General features: G+C 54.1%; 1 protein-coding gene across 1 annotated transcript in view; it reads right to left on the reverse strand.

The window, feature by feature from the left end:
- Positions 1–19,776, reverse strand: part of RAPGEF3 (Rap guanine nucleotide exchange factor 3) — a 55,655-nt gene extending 35,879 nt beyond the window's left edge. Inside the window, exons 1-2 of the mRNA XM_075902088.1 lie at positions 19,362–19,776; positions 19,014–19,220 (exon numbers count right to left, since the gene is read on the reverse strand). Of these exons, the coding sequence (XP_075758203.1) occupies positions 19,014–19,220; positions 19,362–19,367 (213 nt within the window). The 5' untranslated portion in view covers positions 19,368–19,776. The remainder of the gene's footprint in view (positions 1–19,013; positions 19,221–19,361) is intronic.
- Positions 19,777–20,727: the final 951 nt, after the last annotated feature.

The following is a 20,727-nucleotide window of genomic DNA, read 5'->3' on the forward strand; positions in this document are numbered from 1 at the left end:
ACTTATGCCCGAGCGGGAGCAGAATAGTTTTTCCGGAATAGCGGCTGATTTTGTACAGTAGAGCATCGTTGCTTTTCCGGAAATTCAAGGGCCAGTGTAGACAGCTCGCAGCTTATTCCGGAAAAGCGGCTGATTTTCCGGAATAAGTGGCCCAGTGTAGACACAGCCATGGTGTTTGGAGAGCATGTCCCTCCTCATGCTCCCTGCATCTTGCCCCTGCTCTCTGCCCAGCACTTCTGGCTGAAGCAGACAACATTTACTAGCATAGTGAGCATGGGATAGCTTCATGCCAGGAACCAGGCCTCACATATGTCTACACTGCAGATGGGAGCGAGCTTCCCGGCCAAGGTGCACCCCCACACACCATAGGCGGCAACTGCTACTAGTGCCCCTGATTCGCGATGCAATCAGTTCCTGGGGAAGCGTCGCAAGTGGGGAGCGTCGTAAAGTGAACCCTCATTTATGACAGATGTCATGAGTCGTCGTAAATGCGGGACGGGGTGGTTCAGGGTGTCGGGGGGGGGGGGGGGGGTTCGGCCTCTTCCACACTTGCAAAAATGGTTGTAAGTGCGAGGGGTCGCAACTCAGGTGGTCACATCTCGGGGGTTTCTTGTAACTCTGCTTGCACTGGTGCACTAGAAACAGCAGTGTGAACATGGCTGCACGGCTGGTGGCACAGGCTAAACAAGGTCTGAGCCCTGGGTCTGTACTCAGGTGGCTAGCCCAAGCCAGTACACGCCACGACACCCACACTGCTGTTTTGCAGAGCTAGTGTGTGTCTCTTGCCAGGTTGGGGAGCTCACACCCAGCTTCGGGGAGACAGACCATGCATAACACAGTACCTGGCCCTGGCTACATCCAACCAAACCTGGTGATAACAGCTCCAGAGGACAGAAGAACACACGGCCTGGCCAGCACAGACTGCCCCCCACATAACCCACATGAGGAGCAAAATGAAAAGAACGCATCCCAGGTTCCCATGGTGACCCCACCACTTCAGCCCTTCCTTGCACAATCAGCTCCTGGTCTCTGCTGCATCGCCTCAGCCACTAAGCGGGTAACAAGGACTAACGCTTTTCACCCACACAGCAGGGGGAAGAGGGAGTAATCAGCCTGCACTCCAGTCAGCCTGAGCACGTGGTGCTCATCTCACAGAGACATGATCCCTAGCTGGAGCACAGCCCCCTAGCTCCACTGTCCTCACTAGCCTTAGGCAGACTAGGCCTCGCGGGAGGCTCCACACACCCCCAGGAGACGGAGAGTTTGGCATTGTAGCAACCTTCTCCTGGTTCCCGGAATGCTGAGACAAGCCAGCATCTTGGCCCCAGAAGCTGGACCTCGAGCCAGGGAGTGAAATATTCACGGCACTCATCACGTATCCACACTCAGGTTCTGCAGCAGACAGCACACTGCACGTAGCGTCTGTAACTCTGCCCCTCGGGGTTTCTGTCCCGGCCTGCAGCACAGTCCTTGTGCTGGTCACACATCCCAGCCAAGCAGTTCAATGGTGCTTGGCTGGCTTTTCATTCATTCCCAGGAGGCTGGTAGTTTTAACCTGTGACTGGAAGGCCACACCACTTGCCTTCATGGCAGCTTTGCGCTAGTCTCACCCTTCCCCTTCTCTTTGTCACATCTCAGGAGTCCCAGTAGGACTGAAACTCCCCTGCTTGGGACAGCCATTCACGCCTGTGAAAAGTGAGTGTGAAATGCAGGTGCTGGTGAAAGCAAGGATAGCTATGGTCTGGGAGCGGTTAAGTGACAGGGCATGGGATAATTGGACCTCCTGGTTCACAGATCATCGTGCTTACCCCTCGCATCGCTCTCCCCAGTCCTGGAACCACTGGGAACCAGACCAGTCCCTGTGCATAACTCACAGAAGCCTTAGGGCAGTGGTCCCCAACGTGGTGCCCATGGGCACCATGGCGCCCGTCGGGCCATTTATGTGCATTTAGGTACCAGCCCTGGGCGCATGCGTGGCCCCTGCCCCGGGGTCACGGCACATGCCGATGCCAGCCCCGGACATGCAACATCTAGGTGGCCCCTGCCCGGGGTCACAGCACATGCCGGTGCCAGCCCCAGGCACACAGTACCTGGGAAGCCCCTGCCTGGGGTCGCGGCACATGCTGGTGCCGGCCCCGGGCGTGCGGTGCATGCTTGGCCCCGCCCCCAGGCTCGTGGCCCGTGAGAGGCCCCGCCCCCGGATGCGCGGCACGTGAGCAGCCGTGCCCCCAGGCGCCCGACAGCCCCAAAACTTTGGGGACCACTGCCTTAAGGTGATGGGGCCAAAACCTTGCAGTCAGAACCCGCATATGGTCATTAAAAAAGAGATGGAGAATATCTTACTGTCTCTATATAAATCCATGGTACGCCCACATCTTGAATCCCGCGTACAGATGTGGTCGCCTCATGTCAAAAAAGATATCTTGTCACTGGAAAAAGTTCAGAAAAGGGCAACCAAAATGATTAGGGGTTTGGAACGGCTGCCATATGAAGAGAAATTAAAAATATTGGGACTTTTCAGCTTAGAAAAGAGGAGATTAAGGAGGGATATGATAGAAGTCTATAACATCAAGACTGATGTGGAGAAAGTAAATAAGGAAAAGTTATTTACTTGTTCCCATAATATAAGAACTAGGAGCTTCAGGGGGTAGCTGAGTTAGTCTGTTACAGAAAAAACAACACATGGTCTTGTAGCACTTTATAGACTAATGAAACATGTAGGTGGGATCATGAGCTTTTGTGGGCACAGCCCGCTTCCTCAGATGACCGGAGTTATGCGTTAGGGATATGAAAACTCAAAATTAATAGGAGAGGGGAGAGAAAGAAAAAAGGGAGGGGGGGAGACAAAGCATCATTAAGTATTTGGAGAATGGGTACTTAAACCTAAGCAGATAAAAATCCAAGTCAATAGATAGATACCTAAAACAGGAAGGATACCACTCTGGGAGCTGTTAGCATCTTCAGTGGTTATTAAATAGGTAGAGTCCCCACCAGCCCATATCACGAATGAGTCCATTAGCATGTGAATTGAATTTGTGGATGAACTGGGATTCCAGGGCTTCTCTGTGTATTTGGCTCGTAGAGCTAGTTTGTGACAACACAGCCACTTGTAGGACTGTCAGACTGTGATTAGGCAAGTTGAAATGCTCACCAACAGGCTTCTGTACATTTCCTTTACGTAGATCCGATTTGTGTCCATTGTTTCTTTCCCACAGAGACCATCCAGTTTGTCCAAAATATATACAGCAGTGGGACACTGCTGGCATTTGATGGCATAGGACGTACAGTCAAATGACCCTGTGATTTTGTGGCTTATGTTGTTTGCTCCAGTGATGAATTCGCCAGTGGCTGTCTATAAAGTGCTACCAGAACATTTGTCATAAGAACTAGGGGTCACCAAAGGAAATTAATTGGTAGCAGTTTTAAAACAAACAAAGGGAAGTCCTTTTTCACACAACGCATAGTCAACCTGTGGAACCCCTTGACAGAGGATGCTGTGGAGACCAGGACTTTAAGCCCTGGTCTGCACTAGGGAGTTATTTCGAAATAACTCCCCTCCCCTTATTTCGAAATAACAAACAGAGCGTCCACACTACCAAGCCCGTTATTTTGAAATAACTCCTGCTTGTCATGAGGAATAACATTTATTCCAAAATAGTTATTTTGGGAGTTACTATTTTGAAATAATTTCCTAGTGCAGACATGCCCTAACAGGGTTCAAAAGAGAGCTAGATAAATTCATGGAGAATAGGTCTATCAATGGCTGTTAGCCAGGATGGGTAGGAATGGTGTCCCCAACCTCTGTTTGTCAGAAGCTGGGAATGGGTCACAGGAATGGGATCACATGATAATTCCCTGTTCTGTTCATTCCCTCTGGGGGCACCTGGCATTGGCCACTGTTGGCGGACAGGCTACTGGGCTAAATGGACCTTTGATCTGACCCAGTATGGATGTTCTTATGAACATAAGGCATCGGCATTCCTGTGGTCTCCTGGGATGACACTTGGTCTCGCTGGGTGCAAAGCAAGATATCCTGTGGGGCTCTGAGCTGCATTTGAGCTGCATGGTTGATTTGAAAGATACGTTCTTCCTCAAAGAGGGACAAGAGAAGTCATGGTCAAGAGATCACCTGCTGGGAGGGTGGTGAGGCACTGGAATGGGTTGGTATGGAATCTCTATCCCGAGAGGTTTTTAAGGCCAGGCTTGAGAAAGTTGTCAACGTAGTTGGGGTTGGTCCTGCTTTGAGCAGGGCATTGGAGAAGATAACCTGTGAGGTCTCTTCCAACCCTAATCTTCTATGATTCTAGGACACCATGTCCCTCTTCCGCAGAGAAAATCTGTTACAAGTACTCTCTCTCTCCAGTCCTCCTGGTTTCCCTGACAGAATGGCCATGGTAGGAGGGTCAGAAGATGTCTGAAGGAAGCACTGAGTGAGTTCAATTGCTGAAAAGCATTTTCCCACTCTTTGGTTCACGTCCAGAGATGTCACTTTCCAGTGAGTTAGCCCAAAGGTCTGGCACTGTATGGAGTGAGTGCTGGTGGGGACAGGATGCTGCAGCTCCATGAAAGGGTTCCCCTTTAGCTCTGCCTGTGCGTCCTTTATGCCAGGGGATGGCACAGCCCACTTCTGTATGGAAAAGTTCATGTTTCCCCAAGGTATGGACTGAGACTCGTGGGCTGTGCCTGGAAGTGGGAGAGTCCCACTCTAGTGGCAGCACCAGCTGATCACTGTACAAGAGACACCATCTAGAACTACACTCACCCCCTCTCTGAAAGGGTTCAGCTCTAGCACATTCCCCACAGCTCTAACCAAGAGCCACTGCCTGGGCTCAGGGAGCCAGCTCCAGGGACCCCAGTTCCTTTGGCCCAGGGTCTGACCTGGCTTTTACAACATTATTTCCTATCTTCCTGCCATTACACATGAAGTGCAGCAGGTTCGTAGATGAGCTGTGGTGATAACAGGTATAAGGGTTAGCCCCTTACTAATACTCAGTGGGGGGCTGGCTTCTCCCCATACCAAACAAAAGGGGAAGGGTACGGGCTGATGGGAAACCAGGACTCTGCGACTGAGTCCCCAGGGGCAATGGGGAGAGGCCATCGCTCCAGGTCAGCCTGACTGACAGGGGTAAGGAGGGAGTTGGGAGGCCAAATCTCTACGTGAGCTGCAGCTACCCAGGCCAGAGTGGGGCTGAGCTAAGGAGAGAGCAGGAGCCCAAGCCGAACAGGGGAGCTGAGTCAGGAGCCACGACAACCAGGGCTAGAGAGCAGTGCTTCAGGCACAGCAGGAGCGGTGGTGAGGCCGGGTGGAACTGGGCCACATGTGGTGAGCAGCTAGGCAGAGTGAGGGGGACCGTGGGCAGAGGCCCAGCGCAGGGAGACACCCCCAGCCGAGAGGCCTTGCAGGCTAGAATGGGGGTGGGGATCATAACCCGCCACCTAGAGCCTGAAGGCACGGGGAAGACCTACAGCCTCCCTGCAGCACAGCCAGGGCCTGGCAGGGGCAGACTGAACTGCCCTGACATTCATCCCCATGCCACAGAGCAGGGACACGTGTTTTCCTTTAACTTTTCCTGTTTTCCTTATTTTGTACCATTGTGGCTGTTTAATGCACTGTATTTGCTTGAACTACATGCAGCGATCAGTGTGTCTGGGATGTGTCCAGAGCCAAGAGAGTGCCCCAAAGTGGGGACACTCTAGTCCAGGGGTGGGCAAAGGGCCCTGCGAGCTGGATCCGGCCCAAGCAGGTGGATCTGGCCCACGAAGACCCTGCTGATCCCCCGCCCAAAGGCCAATTAGTGCACAAAGTTTCCTCTGCCCTGCCCCCACCCTGCGCGGAGCACGCGGAGCTTAGAAACACTGCGCGCTCCTGGCAGGGCGGGAGGGGTAGGGTTGCCAGGTGTCCGGTTTTGAACCGAACAGTGCAGGATTTGAGCTTTCTGTTCGGGAAACAAACTGAGAAAATAGAAATGAGAAAATTGAACTGTGGTGTTTTCTCAGTGAGCTGTAATGTAGATTGTGATGCATGGCAAGTGTGCCCGGTATTTTTGTTGAAACCATCCGGCAACCGCAGGGAGGAGGCTCTGTGTGCTCCCCCACCCCCAAGCCCTGATTGGCCTGGGGGCAGAACGGGGACCGTGCAAAGTCTCCTCCCACTGCCAGGGACATGGGTTCCTAGGACAGGGGTGGGCAATAATTTTTTGCCAGGGTCCACTTCAGAAATTTTTGAAGTGGGCCTGAGCTGCTCCGGAAGGGGCGAGGACTCAGGGGGAAGGGACGGGGTCAGGATACTTCCCTGCTTCCCCATCCACAGACCACGATTGGTCTGGGGGTGGGAGAGTGCCTTTGCCAACCCCCCCCCCCTCCCCCGCCACCAGAGGTTCCCCCTAGGAACCCATGCCCCTAGCGGTGGGAGGAGACTTTGCGCGCTCCCCCTTCTGCCCCTAGGCTCTTCTAAGCGCTGCTCGCGGGGTGGGGGCAGGGCAGAGGAAACTTCATGCGCTTTCCCCTGCCCCAGGCCCTAACTGGCCTGTGGGTGGGGGAGTGGTTGGCCCTCCACAGGCCAATCAACCTGCTTGGCAGGCCGGACCCAGCCCACAGAGGCCTTTTTGCCCACCCCTGTCCTAGAAAGACCCTCTAGGGGGGACAAAGGCGCTTCCCCCACCCCCAGGCCAATCATGGTCTGGGGGGGTGGGGAAGTAGGAAAGTATCCTGGCCCCGCCCCTTCTACCTGAGGCCCCGCCCTTTCTACCTGAGGCCCCGCCCCTTCTGGAGCAGCCCTGGGCCACTTCAAAAATTTCTGAAGTGGCCCCAGCAAAAAATTATTGCCCACCCCTGCCCTAGTCCCTGTCTTAAGTGACCATGACAAGGCTGGGAGTCCAGCCCCCCAGGAATCCTGGGCCCAACCTTGTTGGGGTTACGAGGACTCTGCCACACAGTAGGTTGCCAGGGGTCCAGTATTCACCCGGACAGTCCGGTATTTTCGCCTCCTGTCCAGTAAAAAACAAAAATCAGAGAATACCGGACACTTGAGATGTTGGGTATTTTCTGAATTTTTCCCCAGCCAGGAGGCGAAAATGCCGGGCACCTGGCAACCCTACAAACACTCAGTGCCTGGCCTCCCCCCCCACAACCCCTCTCCTGACCCCCCCAAACCCCCAGCCCCCATGCTTACCTGCTTCCCCAAGGCTGCCAGCACAAAATGGCTGCTGACCAAAAGACCTAGGGGAAGCAATGCTTTCCCCTAGATCTTAGTGCTCAACCGCTCCCTGCACTCACTCGTAAAGGGGACATGCTGTTTTAACGCTGTTTTTTTGGCTTAAGTCCTTGGAGTCCTTTTTTTTTTTTTTTTTTTAAATAAACCAACAACTTTGGTCTCTCCCCTCTTTCCCCCCCCCCCTTCAACAGAATTTTTTCCCAGTGTTTTTTCTTTGGGGGGGGTATTTTTGTTTCAACCATCGGGCAACCCTAGACACAGGAGAGTGGAAGGAGAGCCCTCAGGGTCAGGGAGGCCGCTGGGTAAAAGGAGTGGGCCGATTCCACTGAGGTAGTGTTTACACCAGGCTCATTCCCCCCTTACATGTCCATCGGCAGAAAGGTGGAAGAGCAGAGGCTCAGATCTCAGCAGCCCAACCAATGCGAAAAGGTTTCAGCACTACAGCAGAACAAGCCCTCTCCTGCCCCACAATCAACGCTGCACAATCAGGGCCAGCAGAGCAATACTGCACAAGCAACCAGCCTCTCACCCCAGGGTGCACAGCCCAGACCTCAGACCCACCCACCAGCCCCTGGGCAGAGCTGCCCTGGTGCCGCACTGACAAGAGCAAGCGAATACGGTTGGCGCTGGCTGGGAGAGGAAATTCCACCTGCCACCAGCTAGTATCCTCCCTCCGGCTGAGATTGGCCACATCACACATAGAAGCTCAAGAAGCCCTAAAATATTAGAGCCACAACCTGTGAAATGAATCCAGCCCTTCGCCGCCCAGCTGATGAAAACAGCCCAGAACAACTCGGAACGGGGACAGCTCTGCCGCTCTTGGAGATGCATGCCTGCCAAACCCCCCGGGAAAGACAATTGTTTGCCGTGCTCAGGGAACTGATACCCAACTCTGAGACCCGTCCAGCTGCAGTCCCTCCTGCAACCTCTTGTGTTGGGCAAAGTGTCTGACTAGGGGCCGGGAAGCTCCAACCAAGGTGACCTCAGATCTGGATGTCTCATGACCTGTTTTATTCTTGTTTCACAGGCTCCTCTAAGGGCACTACAGAGACAGCTCTGGCGGCACTAAAGTCGATCCCTTCGTGGCCACAGAGGCAGGCAAAATCTCCTTGTTTGCACTGCTCGGCATCTCTGCAGCCATTGGCAAGTGGCCCATACGGCATTGCTGCCCCACCTGCATGATACAGCAACAGCAAACTGAGATGCCATGGGCTGAGGTTAGCCACAACCCCTAAACCCCAACACCCAGTTCTGTCCCTGCACCCTACTCCCCAAATCCCCAACTCATCACTTCTGCTCCCAACCCTGGACTCCCTCTTCTACCCTAAACCTGACCAGGGAGTCAATGTTTTGGTTATAAAAGGTAATAAAGATACAAAAGGGCTGGCAATTACAATAAGGATCATAGAATCCTAGGGCTGGAAGAGACCTCAGGAGGTCATCAAGTCCAACCCCCTCATCGAGTCCAGGATCTGGAAGTCCTTAGAGGAGCATGGAAAAGAGGAATCCCTTTGCATGGGGCGGGGTGGGGCTGTTGAAGAGAGAACAGGGACCTCTAACAGAGCCAAGCCTTCTGAGCCAAGGTCACATTTGGAAAAGAGGGAGACGTGAGGGGGTGGGAGAAAAGAAGGGGCCAAACCCCAGGGAAGGGCTGGCAGTGGTGCAGAGAAGTCCCACTTCCGCTGTGGTACTTCTGTGGCCCCGTCACCATGGTACCTGAGCGCCTCACTATGCCAGTCTCCTCCCAGCCCCAGGGAGGCTGAGCAGGGCCATTATCGCAATGCACAGGGGGCACACACAGACTAAGGGCAGATTTGCAAAGGCATGTGGGCACCTAGTGGGATTTTCAAAAGCAGCCAGAAGGTTTTGGTCCCTAAGGGTATGTCTACACTGCACTCCTCTTTCCAGAGAGGACTGCAAATGCAGCTGAGTGAAATTGCAAATGAAGTGCGGATTTGAATTTCCCGTGCTTCATTTGCATAATCACATCCTGACGCTTTTTTGAAATACCCTATTTTGAAAAAAGAAACGCTGTCTAGATGTGCTTATTTTGAAAGAAATCCCTCCTTTCTAAATTACCCTTAAACCTCATTTAGGCTATGTCTACACTACATCCCTCTGTCGACAGAGGGGTGTAAATGAAGCACTTTGAAAATGCAAATGAAGCCGTGATTTAAATATCCCACGGTTCATTTGCATAATCATGTAATGGCGCTCTTTCAAAAAAGCGCTATTTCGAAACTGAAACTGCAGTCTAGACATGGTTCTTTCAAAAACGGGGTGTTTTTTCATAAGATCCTGAGGTTTCAATTTCGAAATAGCACTTTTTCGAAAGAGCACGATTACGTGATTATGCAAATTAAGCATGGGCTATTTAAATCCCAGCTTCATTTGCACTTTCAAAGTGCTTCATTTACATCCCTCTGCCGACAGAGGGATGTAGTCTAGACGTAGCCCTTATAAGGAGTAAGGGTAATTTTGAAAGAAGGGTTTTCTTTCAAAATAACCACGTCTAGACAGCAGGTTTTTTTAAATACAGGTATTTCGAAAAAGTGGCTTGACACGATTATGCAAATAAAGTGCAGGAAATTCAAATCTGCGCTTCATTTGCAATTTCACTCAACTGCATTTACATTCCTCTCTTGAAAGTGGAATACGGCGTAGACATATAAAGCCCTGACCTGAAATCCCACAGGCAATCCGGGGGAGGGCGGATAAAACCCAGGTCTTTCAGGACTAGCGCCCTGTGCGCAGCCCAACCTGGCTCTCCTGCTTGCTGCAAAATAAGAGAGGACTGTGATAGATGGGAGCAACACCAAGAAGGCCAACTGTCTTAGACTCCAGGAAATGATCCTAGGGGACAGGGAAGGATGTACCAATACTGTGTTTTTACATGATCTCATGATTTAAAGCCAATCTCATGATTTTTGGTGAGCCTGACTCCTGATTTTCAACATTTCAGGTTGTCAATACTATGAAAGTGGCTTTGAAGTGTCAGTTTCACTCCAGTTTAAAGTCAATTTCTAGACTATTATTTGTCATGGGGTCACACCCTCAGGGCCCAAGTAGGTTCAGTATAAACTCATGGGCCTTGTCTTATCTGGATGTTTCCGAAGTTAAATGAGCTATTCCAAGTCCGGTGAACTGCAGAAAAGTGACAGAAAGTCAGCTAGATTTTTCTACAATTGATTTAAGTATTGTACTCAAGAGCTAGTAACAAAGTGAGAGTACATTACAGTCTTACACCTAATCAGTGTCCTCTCTGTGACTCGACACAAGATGTCAGACCGTATTAGTATTAGAGCTGAGTCGATCTAATATTTATTTACATAGGAATTAGATACAGGGCTCCTGCCAGCTGATGTCTAATTCATTATCTGCAAAACATCTGGAGTACTCAGGTGCCTGTGCAGCCTCTGGAATCACGGATAAAATTGCCTTCCCCCAATCTGATGTGGTGTCCCTTTGTCGCTGCATTTGCCTAATGTGCAGAATGGTCCACCTAGGGGTAGGACTCCAGTGCAGGAGCAGGCTTTGCACGCACACACACACACACACACACACACACACACACACACACACACACACACACACACACACACACACACACACACACACACACACACACACACACACACACACACACACACACACACCCAGCTCATTCTCCAGCCATCCCCACTGGCTGCAAATCACTGCAACCCGCATCAGGTGCAGCTTTACCCCTTGCCACCTGTGGATCCACATGTGGCGTGACAGCATCGGCTCTGCTGACTCAGACCATGCAGTCTCGTTTGCCAGTCCTTTGCGAGCAGAGCAGGCGTGGCCAGGAACATCCTGATGACTCAAATCGTTATCTGTGATTGCCCTACATGCCGGAGTCCCAGATTCTTGCAGGAACAAATGGCGGAGGACAGCTGAGGGGAACTCAGACTCTCTCCAGGCCCCTTGGGTGAGGCTGTCTTCACACTTGTGGCCACAGGTGCCAACTCTGTGCTCAGGCACCCTCTGCTGCTGTGCGAGGCTGCAGATCAGCAGTTCCGCAGCTGACGGGAGATGTTTGGGGAGATCAGTGAGCAGGCAGCCTCGGGGCTGAATGGGGGGTGCAAAGAGGTGGAGCGAGGGCTGTGGGGAGGGGCACAGTAGAGGCAGACCCTCAGGGCAGGGTATAGATGGGAGCACCCACTGGGGAAAGTGAGAGCCAGTGCCTGTGCCCTCCAGCACAGAGATCCGCGAACTGTGAGCACCACCCAGCCCCACCCTGCCCCCAGCTCTGCTCTGGCTCCTGCCTGACTCTCTTCCCAGCCTCAGCGTGATTCTACACCTGGCTGGAGGCCCAGCTGCCAGCCCCCGCCATGGCCTGGCAGTGGCTATTCTCTTACCCCCACTCCCAGCCTTGGCCTCGGCCATGACTCCAGACCTAGCCCTCGCTGCAGCTTCAGCCCCCTCTTCCCAGCCCATGTCCCCATTCCTGGCACTAGCTTATCCCTGAACAGCAGCAGGACGGGTAGAAATACTCTCTTTCATCATTCTAGTGCCAGCTAGTGCCACGTGGCCTGGAGGGCAGCTCAAGGGACCAGTCAGACCTGTTTTCGGCATGTTGTACTAGACAAGACAGGAGTAAGCTTCTAACATTAACCCAGAGAGCAAGAGGCAGCCCAGCCTGGGAGGGAAGGGGGGAGGGCTCTGTGGGCGGGCCCCCAGCAGGAGGGCTCTGCGGATGGGTGGGCCCCTGGGGGGCGGACTCTGCGGGTGGGCCCCCGGGGACAGGCAGAATCCAGTGCTTATGACAAAGTGGTGTTGCAAGTTCAAACTTCATTTAGGGAAGGCGAAAACAGCTTTGTGGCCCTTTCCTGTCTCCGGGGCCTGCAATGAACTGCAGGGCTGGTGTGCGGCTCCTGTCCCTCTGGGCCTTTCCCAGGACAGCGCTGGAGGGGCTAAGTGGCCCCATCCCCTCTCCGATCCCGTCACTCTTCCAGCTACGGACACTCCACCCCATCTCTCTGGGGGCAGCTCCACTGTCTGACCTACCCCAGACCCAGCCTCCATGGAGAGCCTCACACACCAGCCCTCACCCACCTCTGGGACCCAAAACTGCATCACCAGATTGTTCCAAGGGGCTGCATGACCCCCCTGTCCCATGGGGCTGGCTGTCTTCTCCCCCCGCTCTAGGCCTTGAGACCTCGGGGCTGCAACACTGCTCAGGTTTGGCCCCGCCGTGGGGAGGACAGGAGCCGGGGTAACCAAATGTGAGCGAGCGGCACTGCCACCGCCACTGCCTGAGCCAGGTCACAATGCCACCCTCACACCTTTAGTCCCGTTGGGGGAGGGGGGACCTGTGCAGCCCTGGAGGCTGCAACGCCCGGTGCAGAGAGCCAAGCCCAGCCAGCACCACAGCACAGGAACCGCCACTGTGGGGTGAGTGCTGGGCAGGACCCACCCCCCACCCCAGGGGCAGGATCCGACCAAAACAATGCCAGGGCCTCCACCCCAGACTATTTCCTGGGTCACGACAGGCCATCAATGTTGACAAACGGGTCCTGAGCCTCCAAAGGCTTCCTGTGTTAGGCCATGGGGGTGCCCAATGGCCGGGGGTGGGGGGAGGGACTGAGGAAGCAGCATGCAGATGGGGTTGGGTTACAGGAGCCTCCAATTAACGTGTCAGGAGGAGAGTATAATTGCCCAAAGAACCTTTCCTTCCTCCTGCCCTCCCCTGCCTGGCCCAGATGGCTGGTTAACCCCTACCATGACTGAGGCCACAAATCACCACAGCAAAACGGAGCCCACTCCTGGTGCAGGCAGTGGGGAATCGGCAAAAAGGAGCCAAACAGCCTTTGCTGCTTCTGCTGGGGGGGGGCTCTTCGAGGAGTGTGAAAAGCTGAGCTTTTAAGAAATGTTTTCCCAGGTCTGTGGGGGGCCCCTCAGCTCGGCCCCTCACTCCCCGCCTGGCCTGGGCATGTGGAACCATGGCCCCGAACACCTCCAGGCTCAGCAGCTCTCCCAAATCCAGAGCTCTCCCAAGCCTCCGAGTCGCCCTCTGGGTGCCAAGACTGTCACTCCCTGTACAAACATTCCTGAGGCTCGTGACTGGTTTATGGAGCAGGAAATGCACCTGTAATTAGGAGCCCAATGTTTACAAATTCATGGGAGGCCTGGGCTGACAGCTAGATGGAGCAGCAGCTAAGCTCCTGGGGTCAGCTCTCCACAAACACACAGCAACACCCCATCTGGCCCTAGTGCTGCTCATCAGAGGGCCACTAGTGCTACAGAAATAGCCCCTCCGCTGAGGCTGAAAAGCATTGTCCTCATGTTCAAGGTGGGGAAACTGAGGCACAGAGCAACCATGTGTCTTCCCCAAAGGCACATGGCCATGGAACCCCCAATAGACCTGGATCCCACACTCTGATCTAATCACCCCTCATTTCTAAACCAGCTGAAAACATTTTCAAGAGAAGAACTAACACACTTTCCAGCCTGGGTTGTCCCATAACTCAGCCCTAGTGATACACTTTTCGAAAGCCACCAATGCGTTCACCAGAGCAGAGCCCGACAGCACCTGGAACCCAGCAAGGAACAAGGAAAGGAACTGGGTGCTTGGAGTCACAGACATATAATGGGATCCAGGGTTTCCTTATCATTCGGCAGCTCTAGAAGGGTCTCTTGTTCACGCGAGTAACATTCCCACTGAATGGTTTCCCTGGATGCTCAAAGGGACCTGTGTGTCCAGAGTAGGTTTGTGGCACACTGACTGCTGCTGCCTGCTCAGTGCCTGAGTGCTCCAATGCCATGCACCCAGCTGGCCCCAGCACGCCACTGCCTGCCTCGCCCCCACCAGCCCAGCCGGCACTGCCCCACCACCACCCACCCAGCCCCACAACAGCTCTCCTCCGCCCGCCCAGCCAGCACCCATCACCTCCCGCCCTGCCTCACCAGCCCTGTCCAGCCAGCCAGCCTCACCCCACCACTGCCCACGCAGCCCCGCCACTCCACCACCCACCCTGCCCCACAACCACCAGCCCAGCCAGCCACCCTCACCCCAGATTTCTCTGTAAGGACTGCTGCTCCCTACCTAACTTGTTGAGTATCCCCACCTGGCCCCTGCCCAGTTTGTCCCAGCCCCTCAGCTGCTGTCTCCAAGCAGCTTCCTCGGGAGTCTCCCTTTTCCATCTTCCTGCTGACAGGCTGCAAGGGCCTCAAGATCCTGTCTGTCTCCAGAAATCCGGCAGCTCTGGGCAGCTGGCCAAGCCCTGGGACCATGGCTCTGCTCTCGCGCTGGCCTTTGTTTGGGATCCCAGGGACAACAACAAAGCTATTTCAGTCCTTAAGGCTCTTGTGAAGGCCCTCGCCCTTCCGCAGCTCCAAACAGGATGGCAAAAAACTAGCATCAGGCCCACCCCTGTGGGGTGCCTTCCTCTGCAGTCCTGAGCCATGGGGCCCTGCCCAGGGCCTGCAACCAGGGCTCTGGCCCCTCCTGGAGCTGTATGATCCGGAGTTCAGGAGCTCCCAGCCTGGCAAGACACATGTGGGGCAAGGGAACTCTCAGACCTCAGAGAATGAGGGACGCTCTGAAGTGACTTCCGCTCCCTCCTGGGCCTGGCACAGCAACACACATGGGCAGGTGCTGAAGTGTAAATGCTCAAAGCTGCAGACTGGCCAAGATTGCAGTGTTTACAGAGCCGCAAGGGGTGCTCCAAAGGGATAGGTCTCCCAGAGCAACAGGGAACACAGGGGAAGTGGCTCCCATGTCAGGCCTAGCCAGCTCCTTAGACAGCACAGTTCCCTTCTCCTGCCTCCTCCCCACTGCCAGCGATATGCACCCCGAGGGTGCTGTAGGTGTTAGCTGAAGGGCTTTGTCCTAAATTAAGGGCAGACCCACCCCTGTGCTCTGGGCTGGGCAACTTGCTGGAGGTTTAAGGAAACAAGATTCTGACACTAGCCCTTTGGGTAACGTCCCTGCAAGGCCGGTGCAGCAGAGCCCAGACCCAGGTGTGGAGATCAGTGTAGGCTGGAACCTGACAGTGATTTCCCACCCGCACTGGAAATCCCCCAGTCACTTCCATTTTATTTTCCATTTCTTTGTGTGCGCAGTTTTTAGAAAGAATGTTATAAAATGCTCTCAGCCTCTTTCATTCATCATTTTCACTTTGTTGGTTTGCCCTTTTTTCTTTTTGGAACACTGGATGGGGCCCTCAAGTCCAGTCCCTGCTGTCACGGGCAGCCCTGCCACACCACCACACCAGTTCCTTCAGAAACTTAGCAAACACCAGCTTTTCCCACCTCTTGCCAGTCTCCCTACATCCAGGCATTTTCAGGGCTGGACAGCAAATGACATCAAGAAATAAGAGTTGGAGCCATGGTCTATCTCTAACCCATTCTCCTGTTCCCACCGTGGTCAGTTCCAGTTGCTTCAGAGGAAATGAACAGAACCGAGCATTTTAACAAGTGATCTCTCCCCTGCAGGCCAGTCCCAGTTTCTGGCAGTTAGAGGTTTAGGGATACCCAGAACATGAGATTGTGTCTCTGACTACCTAGCTCTCAACCTCTTTCACCTTTCTTGGACCTATCTTTCACAACCTGATCTCATTTTTTTGTGAGCCCACTTCTACTTCTTTCACAACATCCCCTGGCAAGGGGATTAATTGTATGTTGTGTGAAGAAGGCCTTTTTTTTGTTTGTTTTAAACCTGCTGCCTATTAATATCATTGGGTGACTGTGACGGCGCGTTGGGGGTCCCCCGTCTCCTGTACCCTGAAATGGCACCAACAGACTGCACCAGCCGGTGGAACAGAGGAAGTTTATTGCCTCTCCAGGATACCGCACAGCACAGATGTAATCTGGTCACAGAGCTGGGCTAGGATGCCTCAGGCCCCCTTGAGATGGGGGGAGACTGGGCCCCTAAACTCCAGCCCCTTTCCCTAGGCTGTCTCCTCCATGCTCCCAGACAGCAACTAACTAACTCTCTTCCAGCCCTGCCCCCCAGCCAGGGCAGCATTCCACCTTCCTTTGTTCCTCTCCATGGGGGGTGTCTGGCCATACCGGTTGAGAGGTCCCTTTGCATAGTGACTCATCCTGTTTTGCTGGGTCGTGGTACCCACGGCAGCGGGGGGGGGGGGGGGGGGGGGGTTACCCCAGAGCCAGCAGCATAGAAACCAGCCAGGTATCCCCACTACATCACAGTGACCTCTGGTTCTCGTGTTAGGAGAAGGGGTACAGAATACGTCTTTATTCACTTTCTGCACCTTTACTATGCCCTTCCACTCCCTTCCCTCACCGTCGTCTCTTTTCCAACAGTCCCAGTCTTTTACTTTCTCATCAGATGGAAGATGTTCTATCCCCCTAATCATTTCTGTTGTGCTTCTCTGTACCTTTTCCAATGTTAATATATATATTTTATGAGATGGGGAGACCAGAACTACATACAATATTCAAGGTACGGGTGGACCACGAATTTATATGGAGTGATTGTTATTCACTGTCTTATGATCTACCCCTTTCCTAATGGTTCCTAACATTCCGTTAGCTGGTTTTGGCTGCCATTGCACGTTCAACAAATACTTTTAGAAGACTATTTCACAGTGACTCTAAGCGGGAAGGTAAAAAAGGAAAGCCAAATGAAAAACAAGAAACAAAATATTTTACAAAAAAAATCACAAAAATTGACACATTTTTCACAAAAAATATATTTGAAAAATAGCCATTTTTCCTTTAAAAACTTTCTGTTTGAAAAATGTCCCTAGCTCTTACTCTGACATCACTGGGGGAGGCAGACATGGATACATTTGAGAGATGGGCCAGTTAACCGGCCATGTGTCGGGAGCACCCCTACAAGCCCTACAAAGCTGCCCCTCGCTCCCCATGGGCTGTGCTCAGGATAGCCTTTGCTGTGCCAGGTGGCTACCCCCACCCCCACAGACTCTCTGCTAGTGCTGTGGGGCCCAGTTCTCATGTGCACCGAGAATGCCACCTGCACAGGGCTTCTCCCTGCCAGAACATAGCCCTATACCCAGCCACTGGCAAAGCGAGATTGGCCAGAACTGAGGAGGGCTGAGAGGGGAAGCCTGCATTGGAGCTATTCTCTGCTTCCAGGACACAAAGAGGACAATGAGAGGCACAGCAAACATTAGAGCAGTTTTCGTTTACGGGGGAAGAAGCAGGAATTCAAAGGAAATCCTGCCCATGGGATGTTTAGTGGGGCAGAGACAGGGCAGGCTTTTGCTGGTGCAGAGATTGCTGTGGAGGTGTTTCCTGTTCGCATGCTCTGGACTTAAATCTAATCTAAGCCTCGGCCAAGTAGATTGCTTAAACACGCAGTGCAGCCACTGTGCAGTGAAGCACAATAGCACAGGTCTGATTTCATGCCTCAGTGCGAGCTGAGCTTGGACAACAAGCCAGGGCAATCACCTGGGAACTGCTTTCGCTAACAACTGGGGCCACGTCTGCAGAGGTGTTCCTTGTCCTGCCCAAATCACCTTGCACTACAGTAACAGGGAGCGAGCCCCAGCCCAGGTCTTAGGCTGTCTGGAGACTGGCTCGTGGAGATCAGACATCTGGAAATGTCAGTGCTGCCAGGGGAGTGCTGTGCTGGAAAGTGACACCAGAAGCTCTGTGTTAAATTCCCCTGTGCTTGGTGTACAAGCAAAGGCTGTTTTCTCTGACTGTCCACCCTGCAGCCCATTCCTGGGACCAGAGACACATCAGGGATTTTCCATCACCAGGAATTAAGGTTCCGCCCCCAAAGCCCTCTGCACAGACAGTTTGGCGCCTTGCAGACCTACTCATGGTGCTGGACAGACCCCCACAGCAAAACAAGCACAAGAGTCCCCTGAGTCTGACAAAGCTGAGGACCAGCTCCAGCAGGAGGACTCTGCTGAGAAGGGGCCACTTAGAGGGGAAAGTCCGGAACCTGGCTAAGAGATCCCACGGGCTGGCAAGGTTCACATTTCAAACCCCAACATCCCTCTGCAAACTCCTTCCCTGAGGTTTTATTCCCTTTGCCCTCAGCACACGTTCCTTCCCGCTCGCTTCCCACCAGCCTCGCAGCAGAAGTGTGGTGGAAACTGCCACAAATTATTATTGACTCCAGATCCAGAGGCCCCTTCTGTGCACTGAGTTGGCTGGGTCTCCACTGGTTGTCACTAAGAACAGTTCATAAATGGCTCCTCACTGGCTGTCTCAGGAGAGGGGCCAAGCCCTGACCGGGCTGCAGAGACTAACTCTTTTCTCCCCTCTGGCAATTCCCCATTGTCTGGCCCTGGTGCAGTCAGCCAAAGCAAGTGCCATATGGATGTGAAATACCAGAAAATTAGAATGCCTTCCACCCCCACTTGTGCACTGGCCATGTAAATAGCTCCTCAAACTGCAGGACAGCACAGGGTCAGTCCCTTGGGTGCAGACAGTCTCTACACAAGTGCAACCTTCCGGTCAGTTCTGGCAGGAGAGGAGGGGGAGGGGAGGGAAGGGCGGGTGCAGAGGTGCCACTCCAGCAACCTTTCCCTTTTAACACTGCACCTTACCCACTAGGCTAGGAACCCCAGGGAGTATCACCCTCAAACATCTCCAGGCTGGAAACCCTGGACTGTCCGTGGAACCCTTGAGACCTGCTTTCCACTGCCACCAAGCTCTTCCCAATGCCCAGGTCAGTTTGTGCTGCTAGTCAGTTTCAGGTGAGTTATTGCTACAGCGATGCCTCAAGGGATTCCTGCTCCAACCCCACTCACCTTCGCTCCCAGTGCTGTCCCCCCACAAGCACCCACCTCCCCGCTCGCACCAGCCAGGCAGCACAAGCAACATTGGTACTTACCCATCGGATGCCCTGTATGCTGGGCAGGCTGCCCGCCTCCCCCTCCAGCCGGATCTGATAGCTGTAGCTCCGGAACAAGTGCATCTTCTTCACGAGCAGGTAGAGCCGGTGCCCTTCAGCAGTGGGGTCTCCGAGCCGGTGGAGCTGCGCTGGCGAGTCTTGGGGGCCAAGTCCGACATGCCACCTGCCCTGCGCGCCCCAGGCCACCTGTGTGCAGAGGGACCCTTGGCGTTCAGCCGGGCCGGGGCAGGCTCTGGCCACCCCCCTCCCGCAAGCTTTCCGCTTTCTCCGCTCCCGCCCCCCTGCACGAAGGGCAGCCAGCCGCGAACTCCCTCCCCTGTGTCTCACCTGCATGTCCCGCGGCTGAGCAAGTCACGGCTCCGGCTCCGGCAGGCGCCCCGCCGGCTGCCCTGGGGCTGTAGCCGGAGTAGCTGGGCTGGGGCGCGGCGAGTCCCCACCACTCGCGCTTCTCGGCGAGGGGTGCTTATGGCCCCGGAGCAGCCCTGGGCAAAACCATGGCTCCCGGGATCTCGCTCCCCGAGCTCCGGCGCAGCCGGCTGGAGACACGCTCAGTGCCGGCTGCTGCGCCTCCCCTCCGCGGGGGATTGGGAGCGAGCGCAGGAGACGCTCCAGCGCTTGGCGCAGGACCCGAGACTTCTCAGCTGCAAACGGCTCCAGCGCGGGCTGCGAGCGCCACGCCCCGAGCCCGTGCGAACTCTCCATGCGCAGCGCGCCCAGCACCGGGGCAGGCGCAGCTGAAGAGGCCCCAGCTACGGGATTCCCCTTCCTTGCTCAGGGTCTGGAGTGGAGCTAGCCCAGGGGGATGGGGCGGCCGCCGCGGCCCTCGGGGGCGGCCAGGGCCCAGGGCAGAGCCCGACGTGTCCCCTACCCAGAGCTGGGAGCCTTTCTCCAAAACTTTAGGCAGGAGAGAGCTTGAAGGCAGCAGACACTGCACGTGTCCTGCAGACAAAATGAGCCCAGAGCTAGTGACCAGAGCCTCTCTCAGTTGTTCCCTCTGCATTATTTGGTCCAGAAAAATAACAATTAATAACTAATAAAAAGCCTTTTCAGCGGAAATGAACCTTTCATCTGGGTCCTGATGTTCATGAGCTTTGGTGAATCGACAAGAAGGGAAAATTTCCCAAAACCACTTGGCACAATCCGGAAATGTTTCCATTTTTCCATTCATTTTTTCCTGGAATTTTTTTTAAATGTCCAGCATCTCCTGAAACAAAACTGGAATGTGGGCTGGCAACGGAGCGCTCCCAGGGCTGGGCGAAGGCAACATCCCAGACAATTAACTGGCTAAAGCTCTTATGATCGTCCCGGGCTCAGAATTAAATGCCTGGCCTCACCAGCACGGTTCCCAGGCCCATCTCATCCCTGTCCTGTCTGGCTGCACTCACACAAGCAGGGCTGTACCAAAGACAATTCCCCACAAATGGGAGTGCGGAGTTAGCAGTCCTATGGGAAAGTAGCGAGTGACACTAAGACCCAGATTCTCCACTGCGGGAGCAAAGGCTCTATTTGTGTCCCTAATCCCAGAGCCAGTTCTAAGAGAGATTGCTGAGCTCGGTCCCTTGCTCCTGGTAACAGCCCAGTGTGCCTTCTAGGAGCCAGGCTAGGAGTATAGCTGCCCACAGCCCTGCCTCCTGGCCACACAGGAGTCCATCCTGGCACTGATCTGACCTCCATTTTTGCAGTAGCTAGAAAC

This window comes from Pelodiscus sinensis, chromosome 19, assembly GCF_049634645.1.
Source record: "Pelodiscus sinensis isolate JC-2024 chromosome 19, ASM4963464v1, whole genome shotgun sequence".
In the NCBI taxonomy this organism is placed as follows: domain Eukaryota; kingdom Metazoa; phylum Chordata; order Testudines; family Trionychidae; genus Pelodiscus; species Pelodiscus sinensis.